This window comes from Ruditapes philippinarum, unplaced genomic scaffold, assembly GCF_026571515.1.
Source record: "Ruditapes philippinarum isolate M1 unplaced genomic scaffold, ASM2657151v2 ctg1404_1_1_1_1, whole genome shotgun sequence".
Classification (NCBI taxonomy): Eukaryota; Metazoa; Mollusca; class Bivalvia; order Venerida; family Veneridae; genus Ruditapes; species Ruditapes philippinarum.
Window position 1 is genome coordinate 52215 of NW_026853475.1, and position 22315 is coordinate 74529.

The window sequence follows — 22315 nt, forward strand, 5'->3', positions numbered from 1 at the left end:
ATTAATTAAAGCAATTCAGTTCCATATGATGTTTTCATAAATAATATATAATGTACGCAATTAAATTAATAAGTTCTTCATCAAGATATATTTCAGTTGTACCAGCGTGTACAACTATACCGGAAGTGGGTATTACACGTCACAATCTCGGTCTCGTCTGTCTCGCGAGAATGACAGAACGCCAAAATGGCGGCGCCCATGAACTTATTTCTCAAGTAAAAAATAGTGTCTTTAAACACGAATTTCTCTCTTATAGGGTTGATGTCAATAGGGAAACTGTCATGGTTCCTCTTTTTAAATGATGAATATTTATATTAGACAGACATCAATCCATCCATTCTTATTCCTTTAAGTATTTCATTGAGTTTCTGAGAAATGTTTAAAGTTCAGTTGTATATGCATACATTATTTATTAATATTTTCATTAAATCGCAATCGTATGACAATGTGGGATAAAATTTTCTTACATTTACTGATTTTAAAAATTCTATTTAGTTCCATCCATTGTTTTGTCGCTTTAGACACACGCACCATACGCCGCTTTTCCTGGAATGACATTAACGTGTCAGATTGAGGGTTCCATGATAATCACCGTATGAACTTATCTGCGGATGTTTCTAAATTCAAAATATGACCAATACCAGAATTAAATATCGCTTAAGTCGGTGCCAGGGGGCCTCATGTGGTAACTTACACTTTCCATTACCATCCGTGAACAGGCTCAATTAAACCAAGCTTGCAATATTTACAGTTTTATCGTTTTGTAAGTTATTTAGGAATTATTTATTTCTCTACATTTTGGAAACAAACAAAATTATCGATACATGTTTAACTGTTGTTTATTGTGAAATAAGTAATAATAGTTAATATACATGTTTTATATATAATATACATTATATTTCAATATAGCTAGAACAGAGACCATGAGGGACTGGAAAGATTTTTAAGGCTTAATTTCAAGCTAGTGTGTTTGGTCTTGGGCAGTAAGTTACAATAATGATGATGCACAATTTTCACCAAAATAACTGCACTATTGTGTTAATGAATCGATGTCATATTAAAATATGATAAACAAGATCAACAAGGAAAGGCGGCGTTCAATGAACGCAACCTCCATATGACCAAGCAACAAGAACCAGTGGCAAGGAGCCCAGGCGGACCCCAAACAAAATGTTAAGATTGTTAAAACGCCTACGTCATCAGAATAGGATAATTTTGTTAATTATATTTATGAATAATCAAGCGTGTAACACTTTTTTCTCAGAACCCTCATAAGTATTTATAGATTACTTTGTACTGTATGTATATAATATAATTGACCACCGTGTGCAAATGAAAACTTGTTTTTAAGAAACAGATTAAGAATACATAGTAAATGTGTTGATTGAAAAGGTGTTTATGTCATTTAAATATCATCTAATGTATGATCCGCATGAGTCGTTTTCTGCTTTACTTCATACAACGATGAATTGTCGATTAAATTATGCCGATTATAGTTGTTCTTTATTTGTATAGTTCATACTGAGAAAATGTATTATATCTAGTTCCATGCACTGGTATTCGAGTCAATCAATTTGAACTTTCAGAGAAGAAGTATATAAGTGATCTCGGTTGACTCCTGCAAAAACTTATTTTGTATGCCTGCAAAGATGAAAAGCTATATTGAGTGCCGTGCATTGCTGTAAATGCGGAAATTTGAATGTTAAGATAATTGAGATCAGCACTCCAGCGATAAATAAGGCGAAGGAAAATGAGGAAAGAAGTGCTAACGGACATGAAGCGATTTGATTAATCTTTATGATCTGCGTTTAAAATTGTGTCGAGATATAATGCAAGGAATAGAAATGTTGTATGACAAAAAGTACAAAATTGGATTATAAAGACAGTAAATATGAAAAAAAATGGATAAAATATTTAAAAAAGAAGAAAAACACCATCTCGACGCTTCATTTGTACCTTATATGTGGAGTCTGAAACAACACGGGAATATAAAAAAGGTTATATATGTTTACAAGTCAATACAAAATTCAAAGGGTAAACATAAAATGGATAATTGTTTTTATTAAGTGCAACGTTTTTCTCTGCTTTAATTGCCTTCAATGGGTCCAATGGAAGATAATGTGAAATTCAAAAAATACGTTTATTTAAAAAACTACGTTAATAGCGCGAATTTTCAAGCTGAACTAAAAAGCATTGGTTTTCACACGGAAAGTCCTAGCGGGGACTGCTGTTTAAGCGTGGAAGCAGGAACTTGTTAGGGCTCTTAGATTACATCAATGATATAGATTTATGTCATGTTCATTAGTTGGTCGCAGCCATTTTTACAAATGTTAGTCTGGATCTATATTTTTCTACAGTATTTATCACAGTAGTACAGTAGTCTGACTAGAGATTACCAAAAATGGTTGATAAGATATTCGAGACCACTTGAAACACTCACTTGTTAAACACCTCCAAACACATTCATCTGTTTAAAAAAATAACAAATGTTTTAAAAAATAAAATGTTGCATATTTTGCTCGAAGTTAATCTGGAAAACCTTTCCAGCCCTAAAAGAGAAAATAATGGGCGGAACTAAATAAAATGGAAATACGCAAAAGGGATCAAAGGTTATGAAATTCAAATTTTGCACATGAGACGTCAAAATACAAAAAGAAAAAGCAGGAGACATATCCAAAGGATAATTATACAGAATCCAAGTAGGAATAATGACATTTTTTCCTTTATTTTTATTTATTTATGTTTTATTGTTTAATATTTTGTTTGTTTTTTGTTTTGTTTTTTTGTTGTTATTGTTTTTTGTTGTTGTTTTGGGTGTTTTTATTGGGGGGACTCTCTGAGTTATTGTTAAAATAGTTTATTCCCCAAACAGACACATGCCGGAAAAGGGTAGACGAATATATAAAAGATCAATAACACGATCAATTAGACGTCAAAAATGTAAAATTGAAAATAATGCAGGATCGGTTTGATTGAATCTGTTTATGAATTTCAAACATTTTCTTAAAACGCTATAAGCACCATCAGGCCATCTTACTGATACTGGCACTGGTCATCAAAAACAAAGGTCCCGAGAAATTGCGTTTTAAATACAAAGTAGAATGCCTTTTTAAAGATTATAAAGTAGAATGTTAATGGAGTTTAACATTCTTTTGTCTCGCCCGCTTATATTTATCTATGTACTCGTTACAATTCTTTCAATGTAAGGATTCTGACAATTTATATACATTTGAATGTGAAATTGGTCAAATAAGACTTATACATCTCATTTTATTTCTATTTCAAAATACGCTTAATAAACTTTAACTTTGAGCTAATGTTCAACGTTGCATCAACTTACTGAATACGGCCACCTCAGTGCTATATGACCAATCAGACGGACTTTGTAAGCCAAATATTTCTATTGTTTTAGAACTAGTGTATTCATGCCATTTGGGCACACAACTTAGAAAGGAAATTATTTAATACAGCAAAAACTCTACTTAAATCGGTGATAAGACGACCGTTTGTTTCTTCTTCCTCTTCCTCAATGGTCATGTGATATAAAATTCAACAATCAAAATAAATATTTTCAGTCTCATTTCCTTATCCAGTCAACCATTAATTTACCTAAAGTTGTTGTTCGATAACCATAAGGCTGACACATGTTTTTACCGTGCTTATTAGGATTTTGTAGAAATCATGTACTGTATTTAAAACTGAAATAGTAAGAACACCGTGAGCATTGTAACTATTGGCGTGTTGAAAAGTTCGAGTTGATAGTCAAAAGTTGTATCAAAGGTATTTCTTGCTTTCTCTTAAATTAACATTCAGTACCATAATGACACTTTAACAAAATACTAAATGACATTAGGATTTGTTAAAAAACAAAGCTCCTGAGAAAAAAATTCGTTTGAATAGTATGTTGTTTTAAAGAGTTAATGTACTTAATTTTGTGGTTAATACATCTCTTTAAACTATAATCTGCCAACAGTAAACCATAAAATTATTGCGTCGTTAATAATCTATTTGTTTGTTTTCGTGTACTTAAAAGATATTTATCAGACTAATTGGACATTTTTCTATTAGATAGATAAATAAGAAATAAGTAGCTAACTTCCAAAAACACTTAAAGTGCCCAGAACTACCAACACATTCCAGTTATATAATAGATAATTATCTGTTTATCTATAACACTCTTGTCTTTGTTAACTAACGCATCAGAGAATTGTCTTTATAACTAAATATTTTTTGTTAATAGATTATGCAGAATGTTGGAAGTTTTGGGCACTTAATATAATTATATGGTTAACTATTAACTGTTGACAAAAATATGTTCATAAATCATTTGCAGAAATTGTAAAATAATATAACAGTTACAGAATTCAGACCATCCGCAAGGCAGGATAGTGTACTGGATGTTTTACTTTTTACACGTTTGATAGGTTTTATTCCCTGCGGTCTGGAGACCGCAGGGTATTGGTACGCGTTTAACTTTTGAGGCATGGAGGAGCACGTGATCTGTTTTCGGTACATGGAGGAGCATGTGATCTGTAAACCGTATATGATTGGTTAATTGACCTTTTCGAAAACCCAGCTAAATACCGTTTGCCGGTACGTTACGGATTTACCTCTAGGGAATTAGTCCGAATTATACCTAATTGAGAACAAAAAAACTATTACGTGATATTTCTAATTTTGTACAATTATTTTACCGTTTAAGGTGGAAAAACTTGAATGATGTGTTTGAAAATTATCAATGTTTTTTTAATATCTATCTCAAATTTTACAAACAATAAATTGTTTATACTGAAAATCTACAAAATTAAAATGTTCGTAGTGTATAGAGATAGAGATATTTTCTGCGTAAACTTGTGTGTTTACTTTATTTATTTTTTGCTCGGAATTATTCATAAAATGGTCGGCCTATTTAATCATTTTCTTAAAGCTGCATGCCTCCAGATGAGTCAAAATGTTTCAATAAAATCAAACTTGAGAAATATGTACTACGATTTTGGGAAAAATAAACTGATTCAAGATTCAAGTAATATTTTACATGTTATGTGCGGTTAATGACCGATTTTTAAATATTTACAACTATATTTCTACTGCGTTACTAACGCAGTAAGGGCTATTTATGCATATTTTGACAACTTTTTGGTAATTTACGTGGGTAATAAGTGCCATTGATAATGTGCAAATTGCTTCCTTTTGGTTATTTTACAATATTATACATTCAAATACATTTTCAATTTTTTTCTATGAAAATTAGCATGAATCTGGAGGCTGCTTTAAAAAGAAATAATTGTTTTATGTTCGACCTTCTCCGGTCACCAGTTTCCAAAGACCTTCTTCTATATTGATCGATTATTGTCAACTATATTCCTGATACAAACGTTTTATCCCCCCCCCCCAAAAAAAAAAAAAAAAATAAAATAATGTTGAAAGTAGTTAAATGAAATATCTTTATATCATTAAAATGTTCACCGCAGGAAACCATTTTACTTGTTTTGTTTAAAATGTCTCTGTAAAAATCTTTAGAGTTGCCTGTATAATAATCACAACATCGAAGGCTTTATTTTCCTTCTATTTTGTTACATATTATTTGTTTATCTCAATTATATTTAGCCATCTAAGCCATATTGTATACGTCTACTGTAATATTTGAACATAACTTTGAAGTAGCGTTTAATATATTAACAAAATCCTGCGTCATAGAAAAATAATGCAGGATGAAATCATTGTATTTCTTCTTAGTTAAATGTACTATATATCTTTTCTGCCATATGAGTGTAATCAGTGAAAAGTAATCATTATATGTGCTTTTTGAAAAGGTGCAGATAAAGTAATCAGAAATTCTTATGTTTATGACTAATTGTTCCTGGGTTCAAAGACGGGAGCAATGTTTGTCCTTGTCATCTTTTTTTGTTCGTTTACATTATATTTTATCAACAAACTTTGTTTACACTATATGTAAGGACATTTACATTTTATATTCACTTTTAAATGAATCAAAATACGACCTTTAGATCAAAACAGTTTTCATAAATCAGAATACGTTATGTATTTTTAAATTTTGCTTAAATGTTTAAAGTTGTATCTACCACCTTAGTGACAGATAACAAATCGAATATTTAAGCTAAATAACCTTATTGTATCACAACTGAGATATGTATGTCTATAGATGGCGTTTGAAACATTGCCAATTTTTATCTTTTATCTTAAAAAACCTCAAAAGATTTATAAACTCATTTTTATACCTTTCCTAAATCCTTGTTTACTTAATAATAGATAACGGCAAGGTTAGCGATATGTTAGCACAATCTGTTTTATCAAGTATTCGATGTTGATGATATCACGTATGCATTTATTTTAGAGTTTTTGAAGGACACCTTAGTTAGTATTCAGAGTTTGGATAATTTAAAAAGGTATTCTTTCACATTTACTTTTTGACAGTTTTCTTAGTCAGCGTGTGTTCTTACATATATTACATCATGCTACTGTTTGTACCATTAAATTTTTTTCTTGTATATTCATCATTTTCTTTCCATTTCATACTTGCATACAGAAAGTTTTAGCACACTTTCATACTTTTTTCGAGATATACTTTTTATTTATGAATGTCTATTGTTAAAAGGTTTTTTTTTGTTTTTGTTGTTGTTTTATTAGCATTCTTTTTAACAAGGATTATTTTGGAAACATAATTCTATTTTACAAGTCTTATCGAATGATGATTTGCGCTTTATAAACAATAACTTTTGTTTTACCGAAAAGTGCTGCTAGCATTATATACCAAATGACACGAAACATTTTGGAGCGTGTTAATACATATATCTGGTTTTCAGTAATTTCCAACAAAAAGAGCAATAAACAAAACTATACCTTTTCATTCAATTGTCCCGTTTTATCATTTATTTCAGACTTGATAACAAGATTATGAAAACACTCATAAAAATATTTTATACAAGTCAAATTGGTGGTCTTAAAAGAGAAATGTTAAACTTCAGTATTTTCGATAAACAAGTACCGTATATTATCATTATTTTAATGTAGCTACTTTCTGTTTCGTGGTTGTTTGTGTTTTTTCCATGTTTTTGATTCAGATAATAAACTAAATTATTTGAAAAAAAAATGTTATATTGAACAAAAACTATCATTTTAAATCGTCATATCAAAGTCAATTTCTTTTTTTTTTTGTCATCAAACTTTAGGAATATAAACATAATTAAAATATCTGGGGAGAAGTGTCTCAGATTTTTTCTATCTTTCTCAAAAATATATTACGTAACGACAAACATTATATGCGACTTTTTTACCATCCATTTTATGTAATTGAAGATAATTAAGTCGCTGATTGGGCGAACAAAACTAACTGACACATTTCCCTCCGTAAATTAATTTTCTTGCATGTGCTTGAAACAGCATGTAAATTGCTAGATTATTAAAAAGGATATGCAGATTCAAAGTGAGTCCGACCCGCAGTAAACGAAGTGTTATCGCTCAGACCCCTACGCTTCACGCAAAATTATTACATAACACACAATTATCGCACCAAAAGGGGTCTCAAATTGCGGTAACATACTCTAAAAAGATTTTTATGACCAAGTGACATCTGACAAATTAAAAAGCTGCTAAATTATATCATTTTATGGCAGAAATTTCTTCAAATCCTAACGTTATTTACCGTCCGTCTGGTATCTGTCGCACATGTCACGTAATTATCGGTAAAATTTGAGGCACTCGGGGGGGGAAATGGAACACATTTAATTTTTTCACTTTTTAAAGTTTATTATTATCATCATTGGTATATATTATACCAGTGTCACTCGGCCTGTGTATTCGTGTACGGAATTTCGGTTTAAATTTATTTAAAGGAACGAAAAAACTGAGCTCCAGACAGACTTAAAGTCCGTGGTACGATGTTCAAGTTAGAACGGATATTATAAATGATTAAGTTTCTTTTGGGAAATACAATAAATTGCATACTTTGTCACAGGCTTATTAGTACTGTGTTCGATCGCAATTCATTGGTGAATAATATATTCAAAGCATCACTAAACATATATTTTCATATCTTTTTATTGATACATCCGCAGACTATCGAGTCATATAGGCGTTCTCATTAAAAATGTTGTCTGTTTCTTTTGACATTGTTAGAAAACGAGGTCGACTCTACAGCAAGCTCCTGAATTCGTACAAAAGTCTATGAACGCAATGTAATGTATATCAGATTACGGGACAAATACATTATTATCTTACACATTCTGGATACTTTAGCAGCAATTTGCCGCTATGCTGAATTATTTATGCTACAACCTAGCTGACAATTTCTTAATTTATAAAACCAAGGCTAAATAAAAGGTAGAAGATATAATTATAATTTTGAGATATTCATGAAAGATATACAGTGATTTAATGATTAACTTATTACGGGCAGTATCTACTTATTAAAAATAAACAGCGTTATTCCCGTATAAATGGAACTACCGCATTTCCCTCATTTGATGCCTCACGAGGGGGGGGGGCGTTGTCGATTTTAATTTGACAGGTAACACGTAACACGAAAGTAGATGCAAAACGGTAAAGGTGCCGTTTTGAAAGCGTTAAAATCATAGTTTCTGGACAAACTGCTTCCAAAATTAAATTACAAATCGTGTTCAGATCTCTAAGCAAAAATCTCATTCTAGGTATTTTTAGTAATAATTGACTCCGTTGACACCTTAACCTCCTGTTCCTGGACGGCGATAAATACAATAAACATGATTTGAACAGTTCTACTTGTACACCGCCTGCCTTAAAGCTCAATCAAAGGCGAATAATTTTTAATATCAAGATAACAAAATTTGGAAAAGGGTTTTTAAGGGAAAACCTTTTTTTAATAAAAGGGGGGGCAAAAAAGGAAATCCGGGCCCCGGGGAAATGCCATTTTGTTTGGTTACTTTTTCGACAAAAAGGGCAAATACCAATTTTCAATGAAGGGAAACCCGTAAGTCTTAAGGGCCTTTCCCTATAAAACCCGGGAACTTTCAAATTTTACATAATTTTATTTTTATTAGAGAAGGATTTTAAAAAGAGTACATTTGTTTTTTTCCCAAACTTTTACTTTTAATTTTTAAAAATTTAAAAAATGCTTTTTTTCCGGGGAGTTTTTTTTATTTCACATCAAATTTCCCAAAATGGGGAAAGGGCAGTTATAGTCCTTTCAAAGCAAAGCAGGGGACGGAGTATAGAAAATTTAAAAACCTTAAATTTTTTGAATGCATGAATCAGAAATTTTTACAAACATCAATTTTTAATGTTATATGTAGCAATAAATTTGTTTTTACGCAAGTAAGCTAATTATTTTTGCCGCTTGATGCACTAATTAAGTAGCGCATTGTGGTCAAACTATAATTGTTATACACATTTAGTTATTGAGATATTTTTATGAGCAATCTTTCCAAGATTTTAATCCAGAACAAAAATATCTCAGAATATAGCTTAGTACGTCAGAATAATTTGACTAGAGCGGAATGTTAGCGTTAATCAAGTATTTGTGTTTGCTTTATGTTTTGACCACATACAATAAAGGAATTAGACAAGCAATGAAACATCATTTCTATATTCATGTCTAAACGGCGATTCCCATCATTTTCAATTTTGTAAACATTATAGTTAAACAAATAAACATCCATCCAAAGCAGTTTAACAAAGTTCGTTATTTATATCTATAAATAGATATGACTTTACAATCTTAATTTAGATATTGTTGAACGTAATTTCGTAAACGATAGATGCTATGTCTGACTCAAGAAGGTAACTAATTTTACTTTATCTTTCTTGTAAATTTATGCTAAATAAGATACATTTCTCAGAGATATGCTGTTAATTTCATAACAAGTACAATATTCGAGGTAATTGTTTGGTGTAGTACTTTTTTGTTATTTTAATGTAACTACTTTCTGTTTCGTGGTTGTTTGTGTTTTTCCATATGCTTTTGTTTCAGATGATAATCGTAAAAGTTAAAATACTATCTCATAAAATACCTATATTTACGTATGTCAGTGGTATTAAATTAATATTTTCATGTAAGAGTTCAAATCTATTTTATTTCAATACCTCATATACTTTCTGTTTCGTTCGTTTCATATATTTTTTTTCTTTGTGTATATTGAGCAAATCACAAGTCATGTTAAAATAACAAATAAACGGATGAATTTGAAGGTCAAAGCCATTTCGTACAAAACCTGTTGTTGTTTTTTTATCTTTTTCAAAAAAGGCCGAGTGATATAGCCTATAAAGATATATGGTTTTATATCCCAGTTTTGAATTTATTTAAAGGGACAGGTTTATAAATAATCTACGGTTAATAAACAAATGAAACATCATTTTCGTCAAAGGCATTTATAAATTATTCAGTTGATTTGAACCATAAAGTTACGCAAAAATCAATTTATACATTTATTGTAACTTTGATTATTATGAAAAGTAACTTGTAGGAGCTTCCACATCGGTTTTCCAAAAACCGAACTCTATTAATAGCTCTAACTATAATTAGATAATTAAGTGTTAGAAACACAAAATATCTCTATACATTTAACGAGAACTAATCACACTTTCCATGCATTTTTGCATCATTTCATTTAAACAAATTCTTAACGTTACTTGCATTTTAGGCAGACGATATTTTTAGCTTAAGCTTTAGCTTTGACGGAAAACCGGTTTCTACTATTTATAAACTGGTTGTCACTCTATCATTTGTAGGTCAATGTTCAAATGCTGTTGTTCTGTGAAACTTAAATTAATGTAGCCATATAAAAGCTTGTTATAAATTATAAAACAAAACTGATGTGATATATGTTGTGAAAAAAATATATATTAAGGCGAAAACAGACAATTTTCGTGGAACTGTCATAAATGTCATTTAAACCTACTTATTTTAGTAATGATTGTTATTTATATATCTATTATGTATTTAATGTCTCTAATCTTCATAAGAAATAACATATTTGAAAACAAAAATGTTATATTGAACAAAAACTATAATTTCAAATCGTCATATCAAAGTCATTTTCTTTATTTTTTTTGTCATCAAACATTAGGAATATAAACATAATTATAATATCTGGGGAAAAGTGTCTGAGATTTTTTCTATCTTTCTCAAAAAAATATTACGTAACGTCAAACATTATATGCGACTTTTTTACCATCCAGTTTACGTAATTGAAGATAATTAAGTCGCTGATTGAGCAAACAAAACTAACTGACACATTTCCCTCCGTAAATTAATTTTCTTTCATGTGCTTGAAACAGCATGTAAATTGCTTGATTATTAAAAAAGATATGCAGTAATTCAAAGTTAGTCCGACTCAGCAGCAAACGAGTGGTATAAATCGGGCTGTTATCGCTCAACCCTGACCTAACGCTAACCACAAATTTTACATAATACACAAAAATATCGCACCAAAGGGGGCCCAAATTTTGGGTAACAACTCTAAAAAGATTTTATGACAAGTGAATCTGACCAAAAAAGCGCTAAATAATACATTTCTGGCAGAATTTCTTCAAATCCTAACGTCATTGAAGTTTATTGTCGTCTGGTATTGTCGACATGTACCCATATTGACTATCGGTAAAATTTGAGGCACTGGTGGGGGAAAATGGAACAATTTAAATTGTTTCACTTTCTTTAAAGTTATTATTATCACATTATTATTAATTAATAAACCATGTCCCGGGCCTGTGTATTTCTGTACGGAATTCCGTTAATTAATTTTTAAAAGAACAAAAAAACGACCCAGACAGACTTAAAGATCCGTGGTACGATGTTCAAATTAGAACGGGATATTATAATGTGGGAAATAATATAAATTTCATACTTTGTCCTAGGCTTATTAGTACTGTTGTTTGATCGCAATTCATGGGTGAATAATATATTCAAAGCATTCACTAAACATACATTTTTCATATCTTTTTATTGATACATCCGCAGACTATCGAAAAAATATTTTTTAGAAATTTTTCAGGGAACACCTGACAACGAGTCATATAGGCGTTCTCATAAAAAATGTTGTCTGTTCCTTTTTTGATATTGCTAGAAAACGAGGTCTACGATACAGCAAGCTCCTGAATTCGTACAAAAGTCTATGAACGCAATGTAATGTCTATCAGATTTCGGGACAAATACATTATTAATTTACACATTATGGATATTTTTAGCAGCGATTTGCCGCTTTGCTGAATTATTTATGCTACAACCTAGCCGACAATTTCTTAATTTACAAAAAATAGGCTAAATAAAAGGTAGAAGATATAATGTTGAGATATTCATAAAAGGGTATACAATGATTTTACCATTCATTTATTATGGGCAGTATCTACTTATTAAAAATAAACAGGTTATTCTCGTATATATGGAACTACCGATTTCCCTCATTGATGCCTCACGGGGGGGGGGGGGTTGTCGATAATTGACAGGTAATACGCAAAGTAGATGGCAACGGTTAAGGTGCCGTTTTAAAAACGTTTAAAAACATATTTTCTGGACTAACAGCTTCCAAAATTAAATTACAAATGTGTTCAGATCTACTAAGCCAAAATCTCATTCTAGGTATTTTTAGTGATATAAATTAACTCCGTTGTCACCTTAACCTCGGCTGTCGCCACAGTCTTGTTCTTTTTCGTGTCAATTCAAATCATGAAAAACACATTTCCATATGAATATAAACTGCTAACAAACAACAAGTATTCACGAAGGACAGTTTCTCTGGCTACCCGAATCAGCCGGAACCGGATCCGGCATGGCAGAGTAGCCAGAATACAGTTGTGTTCCGGTATTACTTCACGAACATATAAATATCGCGGTCTTTTTTTTTCTAGAAATTTACTTTTATTTGAAAAACATAAATTTTAAAAAAATTTTTTATAATTTTCATTATTTCTTGAACATTTCGTTTTGGGCGGGAAAAAATGTTTTTACAAATAAAAATCGTAAAAAATAATTTTTTCCCACGGGCACCCTTTAAATTAAGTGGGGGTTATTTAGCTTTTAAAATTATTGATCATAAACAATAACAAAGAAGGCAAGTTTTTTACCTTTTGATATGAAAAGTTAGAACTAAATTAAACCACTTTTTATTTTTAAGAAGGTATTTAATTAAAATCAAAAGTAATAAAACCCGTTTCCCCAATGAATGAATATCCATGAAATTTTACTTTTAATTCTTTAAAGTTTGTTATTCTTGTTATATAGGCTCTCTCCCAGGAAAGTAAAAATGGGCCGAATTTTTTTTTGTTTTCTTTCCCCCCAATTTTTGTTTTTTAAAGAAGAAATCCTTTTTTTTAAATGAACGTTAATGTATTTTTAGAACCTACATTTCTTCCTGATTCAAATTTTGCTCTTGTTTACAGGTCGGGAAAATGTCAAGAATGGCTTACTGGCTCTGGAAAGGAATCATCTGCAATGTCTTCAAATTCAGAAATGGAGAGGTACGTTGATTTTAAACGATGTTCTACAAAAACAAATATATTCAACAACTAAAAGCAGGGAGCTGAAGTAGCTAAAGCACGCTCCGTTCCTCCGCAAATGATCTGATTTTGTTTCCGATTATTTCCATAACGGCAGCTTGCTTATCATAAATATTTTCGATCATCTTATCAGAGGAACGGAGATTTCTTTCTTGAAACAATTTTATAGGGGATTTTATATTGAAATGTTTATATTATACAAGGTGTCTTATAGATCTTCCTTACTTTATTTTGGTTTCTATTGCGTTTAATTCTGTAACATCGCATTTATATCTATATTTAGTAAACAAACAAATGTATATTTTATTCCTTTTTGGGGAAGGGGTGGGAGGAAGGACATTTGAGAGAATTCATCTTGAATAAATGGACTAGTATTTTTTCTTTATAAAAATAAGTTTTTGTGTCCCTGTGACTGCTTAGTGTATTCACTTCGAGGACACTTACAGAATGTTAAACGAAACATTCAAAAGGAATTGATATAGATTAATATATAACATAAAACATATATTTCAAAGAAATAAAGTTATACTTTTTGCTTAAGACAATTTCTATTATCTGTACATACATTCCGCTTAAAGTACTACTTTTCCTACCATTTATGTCTAGTAATGTCTATATATTTTTCCTTTTCTTTCAGTTCAGTTGATAATGACTGGAGGGAATCTAGAACGGTTGCGCAATGTGTGTCACATCTTTGCTTCTCAGAACATCTTTCCGACATAAGCTTTACCTTCAGCGACGATAAAAGTGTAAAATTTCCAGCACATAAATTTGTACTGAGCATGCGCAGTGATGTTTTTGAAACCATGTTTTATGGTTCTCTTGCAGAAGGAGGTGAAACGGTGTTAATCAAAGATGTCAAACCTGACGTTATGAAGACGATTTTAAGGTTAATATATCACAATACCATTGAATGCACAGATGTTGAATCTGCAATAATCAATTGTGACGACCTTAAAAGAATAAAAATTGAGAACATGTTGGTTGGTGAGCTTTTGTGATCGCTTTTCGTCCGGCGTCCGTCCGTCCGTCCGTCCGTCGTCCGTCCGTAAACTTTTGCTTTAAATGACATCTCCTCATAAACCACTGAGCCAATTTCATCCAAACTTCACAGGAATGTTCCATTGGTGGTCACCTTTAAAAATTGTTCAAAGAATTTAATTACATGCAGAACTCTGGTTGCCATGGCAACCGAAAGAAAAATCTTTAAATATCTTCTTTTAAACAACCCTAAGAGCTAGAGCTTAGATATTTGGCATGAAACATCTTCTAATGAGTGTCTACCAAGTTTGTTCAAATAAAAGCCCTGGGGTCAAAATTGGCCCCGCCCCAGGGGGTCATTGATTTTCCCTATATGCATATAGTAACAACTTAAAAAATCTTCTTTATAAGAACCGTAAGAGCTAGAACTAAGATATTTGGTATGAAACATCTTCTAGTGAGTGTCTACCAAGTTTGTTCAAATAAAAGCCCTGGGGTCAAAATTGGCCCCGCCCCGGGGGTCATTGATTTTCCCTATATTCATATTGTAAAAACTTAAGAAATCTTCTTTTAAAGAACGGTAAGAGCTAGAGCTAAGATATTTGGCATGAAACATCTTCTAGTGAGTGTCTACCAAGTTTGTTCAAATAAAAGCCCTGGGGTCAAAATTGGCCCCGCCCCGGGGGGTCATTGATTTTCTCTATATGCATATAGTAAAAACTTAAGAAATCTTCTTTTAAAGAACTGTAAGAGCTAGAGCTAAGATAATTGGCATGAAACATCTTCTAGTGAGTGTCTACCAAGTTTGTTCAAATAAAAGCCCTTGGGTCAAAATTGGCCTCGCCCCTTGGGGTCATTGATTTTCCCTATAATATATGAATATAGTAAAAACTTAAAAAATCTTCTTTTAAAGAACCCAAAGAGCTAGAGCTAAGATATTTGGCATGAAAGATCTTCTAGTGAGTGTCTACCAAGTTTGTTCAAATAAAAGCCCTGGGGTCAAAATTGGCCCCGCCCCGGGGGGTCATTGATTTTCCCTATATGCATATAGTAAAAACTTAAAAAATCTTCTTTTAAAGAACCGTAAGAGCTAGAACTAAGATATTTGGCATGAAACATCTTCTAGTGAGTGTCTACCAAGTTTGTTCAAATAAAAGCCCTGGGGTCAAAATTGGCCCCGCCCCGGAGGTCATTGATTTTCCCTGTATGCATATAGTAAAAACTTAAAAAATCTTCTTTTAAAGAACCGTAAGAGCTAGAGGTTAGATATTTGGCATGAAACATCTTCTAGTGAATGTCTACCAAGTTTGTTCAAATAAAAGCCCTTGGGTCAAAATTGGCCCAGCCCCAGGGGGTCATTGATTTTCCCTATATGCATAAAGTAAAAACTTAAAAAATCTTCTTTTAAAGAACCCAAAGAGCTAGAGCTAAGATATTTGGCATGAAACATCTTCTAGTGAATGTCTACCAAGTTTGTTCAAATAAAAGCCCTGGGGTCAAAATTGGCCCTGCCCCAGGGGGTCATTGATTTTCACTATATGCATAATTTATAGTAAAAACTTAAAAAATCTTCTTTTAATGAACCCAAAGAGCTAGAGCTTAGATATTTGGCATAAAACATCTTCTAGTGAATGTCTACCAAGTTTGTTCAAATAAAAGCCATGGGGTCAAAATTGGCCCGCCCCAGGGGGTCATTGATTTTCCCTATATTCATATAATAAAAACTTAAAAAATCTGCTTTTAAAGAACCCAAAGAGCTAGAGCTAAGATATTTAGCATGAGACATGTTCTAATGGGTGTCTACCAAGTGTGTTCAAATAAAAGCCCTGGGGTCAGAACTGGCCCCGCCCCGGGGGTCATTGATTTTCCTTATATGTGTATAGCAAAAACTTAAAAATCTCCTTTGAAAAAACCCAAATAGCTAGAGTTTAGATATTAAGCATGAAACATCTTTAAGTAAATATCTACAAAGTTTGTTCAAATAAAAGCCTGGGGGTCAAAACTGGCCCTGCCCGAGGGGTGTCATTGTTTTTAACTATATGTGTATAGTAAAAACTTAAAAAATCTTCTTTTAAAAAACCCAATGAGCTAGAACTTAGATGTTTTGCATGAAACATCTTCTTTTGGGTGTCTACCAAGTCTGTTCAAATAAACAAATAAAAGCCCTTGGGAAAAAATTGGCCGGGGGGGGGGGGGGCTATATACAGGTGATCGACCTCAGGGCCATCATGGCCCTCTTGTTTTGAATATCGATGAGATAGACAATCTATATTATTCATTTTACTTTTTGTTTATTTATAAGATTGATTTATTATTATTTTTTTGTATTGAATGAGTTTCATTTTCTGTATTTTAGATTTGTCTACACCGACAAGCCAGAAATTGACGGAAATAATGTCTTACCTTGTTTGTATGCAGCAAAAAAGTACAACTTGGCTGGTCTTGTCAAACAATGCTCCGACTTTCTTCAAAACAACATTGATGAGAACAATGTTTGTCAGATAATTGAGCATGCCATCTTTTATCAGATGAATCCTCTACAAGAGAGATGCCTTTCATTCATCATGGATAATGCATCAAAGGGTCCTTTCTGCTCCAGGTTTTATAGAACTATCGCACGCAACATTGTTGAATATTCTCAAACGAGACGAATTAGCAAGCGAAGAAATTGATTTATTTAAAGCAGCAATGAAATGGGCGGAACACAATTGTGGTGATTCTAAATCTGGACAAAATATGCGCGATCAACTTGGGGAAGCTCTGTTCGAGATCAGGTTTCCGAATATACCAATAGAAGATTTTGCGCGAGTTGTTACTCCATCTGGAATACTTACCAACGAAGAGCTAGTGACGCTGTATCAATTTAACGCAACAAAAGGGTCGACACCTTTGGGGAAATTCAGACAAGGGGAAAGACCGGGAGCACCAATTACTGTCAATCTCGGGCGGTACATGTATGATCTGCAACGAATGTGTAGGAGCTCAGGTTGTTACTTAAATATACAAGGTTATAACAATCGTTCTAGACAAAATCAATTATTTTCTAATCAATTTCAAGTTAAACCAATCGGTAAATCCGTAAAATTAAAGGCTGTCACTGGTACGTTTGTTGGAAAGATAACAGGGATTGCCACCAATGGTATACAAAGAGCTGATTACAAAACTAATGGACATGAACTTTTCTTTGATAATCCGATCGACATATCTGACAATATCAGTTTACAGTTTTATTTAAGCAACGAAAATATGATCAATACACTCAAGCAACCAAACCATTCCACATTTAATTTAAACATACAGGAAAACGTGAAAGGACAAGATATAACAATAACCGCCATTCCTAAGGGCTTAGAAACAATCACCTTCGTTTGAATGTAAAAGATTGCTAGTTCTACATACCTGTATAATTTTTAAGGAACAAAACATGGTGTAAATATTGAATGCACATTTGATTTGAAGATTTTGCACATCAACAAAATTGGCTTGAAATTATGAACAGTGACAAGCAAGAAATTAAAGGTTTTTCTCATGCAAAGTTTCGTAAAAACATACATCCTAGTATATATTTATAAATGTGGGAGTTTGTTGTTGTCAATTGTTAGAAGAAATTGATGTAAATTGCTAGTCATTGAATATATAATATATAAAATATATATTTAAAAGAACGGGAAAGACCTACTGTCTGCTTTAAGTAAAGAAGCAAATAAAACCGAAAAGACGGGTTGCTTCCGCAAGAATAATTAATTGTTATGAAAATTCGATGGAGCATTAAAACAAAGCAAATTGTTGAGGATTGAAGACTCAATTTAATTAAGTCTGTTCATGATGGACGATGTAATTTCTCACGCCCACTTGTTCCTGCTAACGGCGATTCAATCCTCAATACTAAAAGTAGTATCAATGATACCTTAAGACCTGAAAAATCTAACAACACACGCATGAAATACTACACAATTTTTTCAAGCAAATAAGCAAGCTTCGGGGAAGTCTTGTTTTCAATCTAAATGAAGTTCCACTTTCAAACAAAGGAGTAAGTTTCAGAGAAAATTGTGGTAAAGTGTGATACCTTGGAAGCATTAAACACAACTTGTAAAATTAATTGAAAACGGCAGACTCGGTTTGAGTAAGCCTGTAAAATGAAGTACAGCATCTCTCACACTCCAAGCAGCGACTTTTGTGGTACTCAATCTTAATCACTTGATTTCAAGTAAATAAGTTATATATGATGTTCTGTGGGGGAATTAAATTCAAGGGCATTTCCAATCAGCATTAAGTCATTATACATTGCGGCAAACTCCAAATCTTTTACTATTCTGTTCCCCTCTATTCAGACATCATTTCATGGTCTATGTTCATATATAAGCGGAATTCATTTAATTGACTCACTTACGTGCCTTCATACTGTCTGGTTTTAAGAATTCTACATTGTCAGTCATTGACACACAATCTGTCTCCTTTGTACTACAGAGGAAGTTGTAACGGTATAGTACAAAAAATTAAATAGTACAGTACTAAAACCATCGAGAAAACGGACAAACACACTTAAGCTGTAACTCTGACATGAAGGCAGATAATTGCTTTGTACATTCATGGGCAGTCTTATGAAAGTGTTTTAAAAGTTCAAATATGTGTAGTCATTTGTATCAGCTGTATTACTGCAATTGCAATGTGCGTGTTAGTCTAAACATATCAGCTTCAGATATATAATGAATTGTGTCATCTTTGTTATTTTAAATGTCAGTTTCTAAGGGGCACAAAATGTTCCTCTATAATTTCCTCTATATTCTACTTAAGACTTTCCTAGCGTAGATCTGCTGAGTCACCTTTTTCTACCTTCCATTTTTTTTAACTGTTCATTATCAACCTTGGGAGTATCAAGATTATAATATAATTACAGTCAGTCAACAATATACATGTTGAACATGAATGTGCAGGCTGGTCTGGTCCTATACAAGTTGCCACAGCTTAACAATTTGGGTTCAGGTAGGATAAAAATGAGGTCAACATATTCTATTAATAAACAGTCAAGCAATGTGCAATCTTGATGGACACTTTAATCGTAACCCTAGTAAATATCCAGTCGCCAGTACCAAAGTAAGTAAAAATGCAAAGATTAATGTTACCATTAAAATCCATCTAAGAGCATCCGCTTATTACGTTAAAATATAATAGCATTCTTGTGCACTCAAGGCACTGTATGAACGCACGTGAAATAATTGCAGCACAGGAAAATAACGGTTCACAAAACACAAATGAAAGATACATGATAAATAATGACAAAAGAATTTATCACTTAACTAAAAGTTTTTTTTTCTAAATTAACAAGTTAATATGAAATTTACCCCTTAACCTGCTAGATTTACGTAGTGGATTTACCAAGCTTTGAATTCTGATTGTTTCGTTTTACGGCGCACCAAAACAGTTAAGGTCCTTTGGCTCCGAAACAGGTAAGCTGAGTTTGGCTAATCCCGGGTGTTACAAATTTAAAGCAACACCAAGGTCCAAAACTAACTCACCTGCTGGAGCTAAGAGATACATAGAATTTTGAAACCAAATAAGAGGTCGCTTTGAATTTGGAACAGTTCATTCAACTTTTTATTATGGATTTCAATATTGACATACACAACAGTATATAAGGTATGGTCAGACTGAAATGGATGTTCAAGCTGGCCTAGCTCTATACTGGTGAAAAAGGTTTATAAGAATTATTAATTTTTTTAGAATTTAAGTAGTTAAAAAAGTTGACATTTTGGCGCTAAAAGCTCTCATGCACTTCATGTTAACGTCGCCGCTATTTTAAGCGCCGTCACGGACGGCAGAGTTACAGGAAGTTACATACATTAATTAACAGTAGCGATTTTTGAAGTTATTATAATTGTAACAGTAAACATTCAAGATTGTGAGAATCGCTACGCATTGCTTCATTTGTATGAAATTTGACGCAGCGCATTTCTTACTTGGTTTCCTCAATCTTGAACAGGTAAGTCAACTTTAATTCGAGCAGGTTAAGTACAAAAAAAATGCTCTTCACGGAAGGCTTTTCAAGTACTGAACTTACAAATGTGCATACATTTCTTTACTATGATAAATACCTACACGTAACCAGGGTCTTTCAAATAGAATTGAATCTATTTGAAAGACCCTGGCGTAACACATAAATAGATAACAAACAAACAAGAGCTGGAAAATTCACTATTTATTACCTTCTTTAAACAAATGGAATATTTAAGTTTAAGAAAATGTAAAATGATACAAAAACGGCATATCATTTTCAACAGTATCACAGAGAAAAAAACATAAACGATTCAATATAGTTATAACAAACAATTATCATAGTATTGCAAGCAATCCATAAGTCCCCTACCGGTTAGAACCCCAGCAACTTTCTGATGGGCCATTGGCCAGTCAATTTTACCAGTGAATAAATGACATGAATGAACTTAAATCTTTTGAGTTCTAAGTTTGTCTATATCACAGTAATGTGTCATGTTTCCCTGCCTAGTAAGGAAATTATGTTTATACAACCTTGTCATTTTATTACGATTTGGGATTTTAAAGTAAATCCTATAATTAATGAATGAAGAAGTTGGAGTGAAAAATACCAATTTCTCAAGGAGGACATAATTCTGGAAATAGTCTTGCTAGAGTATTTAACCTTCTCAAAAATGTTGAGTGATAATAAGAAACATATATATGAAGTTTGAAGTAGATACATTAGGAAATAAAGAAGTTATTTAAAAAAGACAACATTTTTTTCATAAAAATTCTAAGTTCAAGGGAGGTAATACTGATAATTTTTGTGCTAGAGTTGTAAACCTTGTCACATATGATGTGGTTGATGACCAGAAACTTATATTTAAAGTTTGAAGTAAACACCTTAAGAAATAAAGAACTTATAGTGAAAAAGCTGACAAATTTAAATCAGAAATCTTGAAATTCAGGCTATTTGTTGCCATAGCAACCAGAATTTTCAACATAGGAAGAAAAAAAAGACGTGCATAATCTCCATACTGCAATCTATCCATATACATGTATCAAGTTTCATAAAAATATTTTCAGTACTTTTTGCGTTATCGCGGGATCCAGTTTATGTGTTCAATTTGCCATATTTTCAGGCTATTTGTTGCCATAGCAACCAGAATTTTCCACATAGGAAGAAAAAAAAAGACGTGCATAATCTCCATACTGCCATCTATCCATATATCAAGTTTCATAAAAATATTTTCAGTACTTTTTGCGTTAACGCGGGATCCAGTTTATGTGTTTAATTTGCCATATTTTCAGGCTATTTGTTGCCATAGCAACCAGAATTTTCAACATAGGAAGAAAAAAAAGACGTGCATAATCTCCATACTGCCATCTATCCATATATCAAGTTTCATTAAAATATTTTCAGTACATTTTGCGTTATCGCGGGATCCAGTTTTGTGGACGGACTGACTGACAGACAGACGGACAGACAGACGGACGGAGGGTAAACCTAAAGCCTCTCCGGTTAAACCGGTAGGGGACTAAAAATGCAAATATTAATATACACATATTAATTTAAAGGATTAATATAAATAAAGTAATTAATCAATTAAAGGAACAACTACAAGTAAGAATTTCCCAATATATAAATTATGCAAAATATCCTGTTTTTGCTTTTTAACAAAGAAAATATTGCAGTCACTTTGAAATAGCCAATTTTTCTCATTTATCTTCATTAACAATAAAGTGGCTACAAGGTTAATCAATCAAATGCTTACAATAAGCATAAGGAATAATAAATCATATGTTAGAATTTTGCAACAAAATTTCATGTCAAAATAACTAAACATTTTGGTGTAAGGATTTCAGAAACACGGGA

General features: G+C 32.1%; 2 protein-coding genes across 2 annotated transcripts in view; both read left to right on the forward strand.

Annotated features, from left to right (window-relative positions):
- The window catches only part of LOC132736984 (BTB/POZ domain-containing protein 6-B-like), a 69651-nt gene that overhangs the window by 44768 nt on the left and 2568 nt on the right, over window positions 1-22315 (forward strand). Inside the window, exon 2 of the mRNA XM_060724209.1 lies at window positions 14123-14374. Coding sequence (XP_060580192.1) covers window positions 14123-14374 — 252 coding nt within the window. The remainder of the gene's footprint in view (window positions 1-14122; window positions 14375-22315) is intronic.
- On the forward strand, window positions 16893-18152 carry LOC132736985 (uncharacterized). Its single transcript, XM_060724210.1, has one exon. It carries the CDS (start codon window positions 17038-17040, stop codon window positions 17836-17838), a length of 801 nt encoding a protein of 266 aa, XP_060580193.1. The 5' UTR covers window positions 16893-17037; the 3' UTR covers window positions 17839-18152.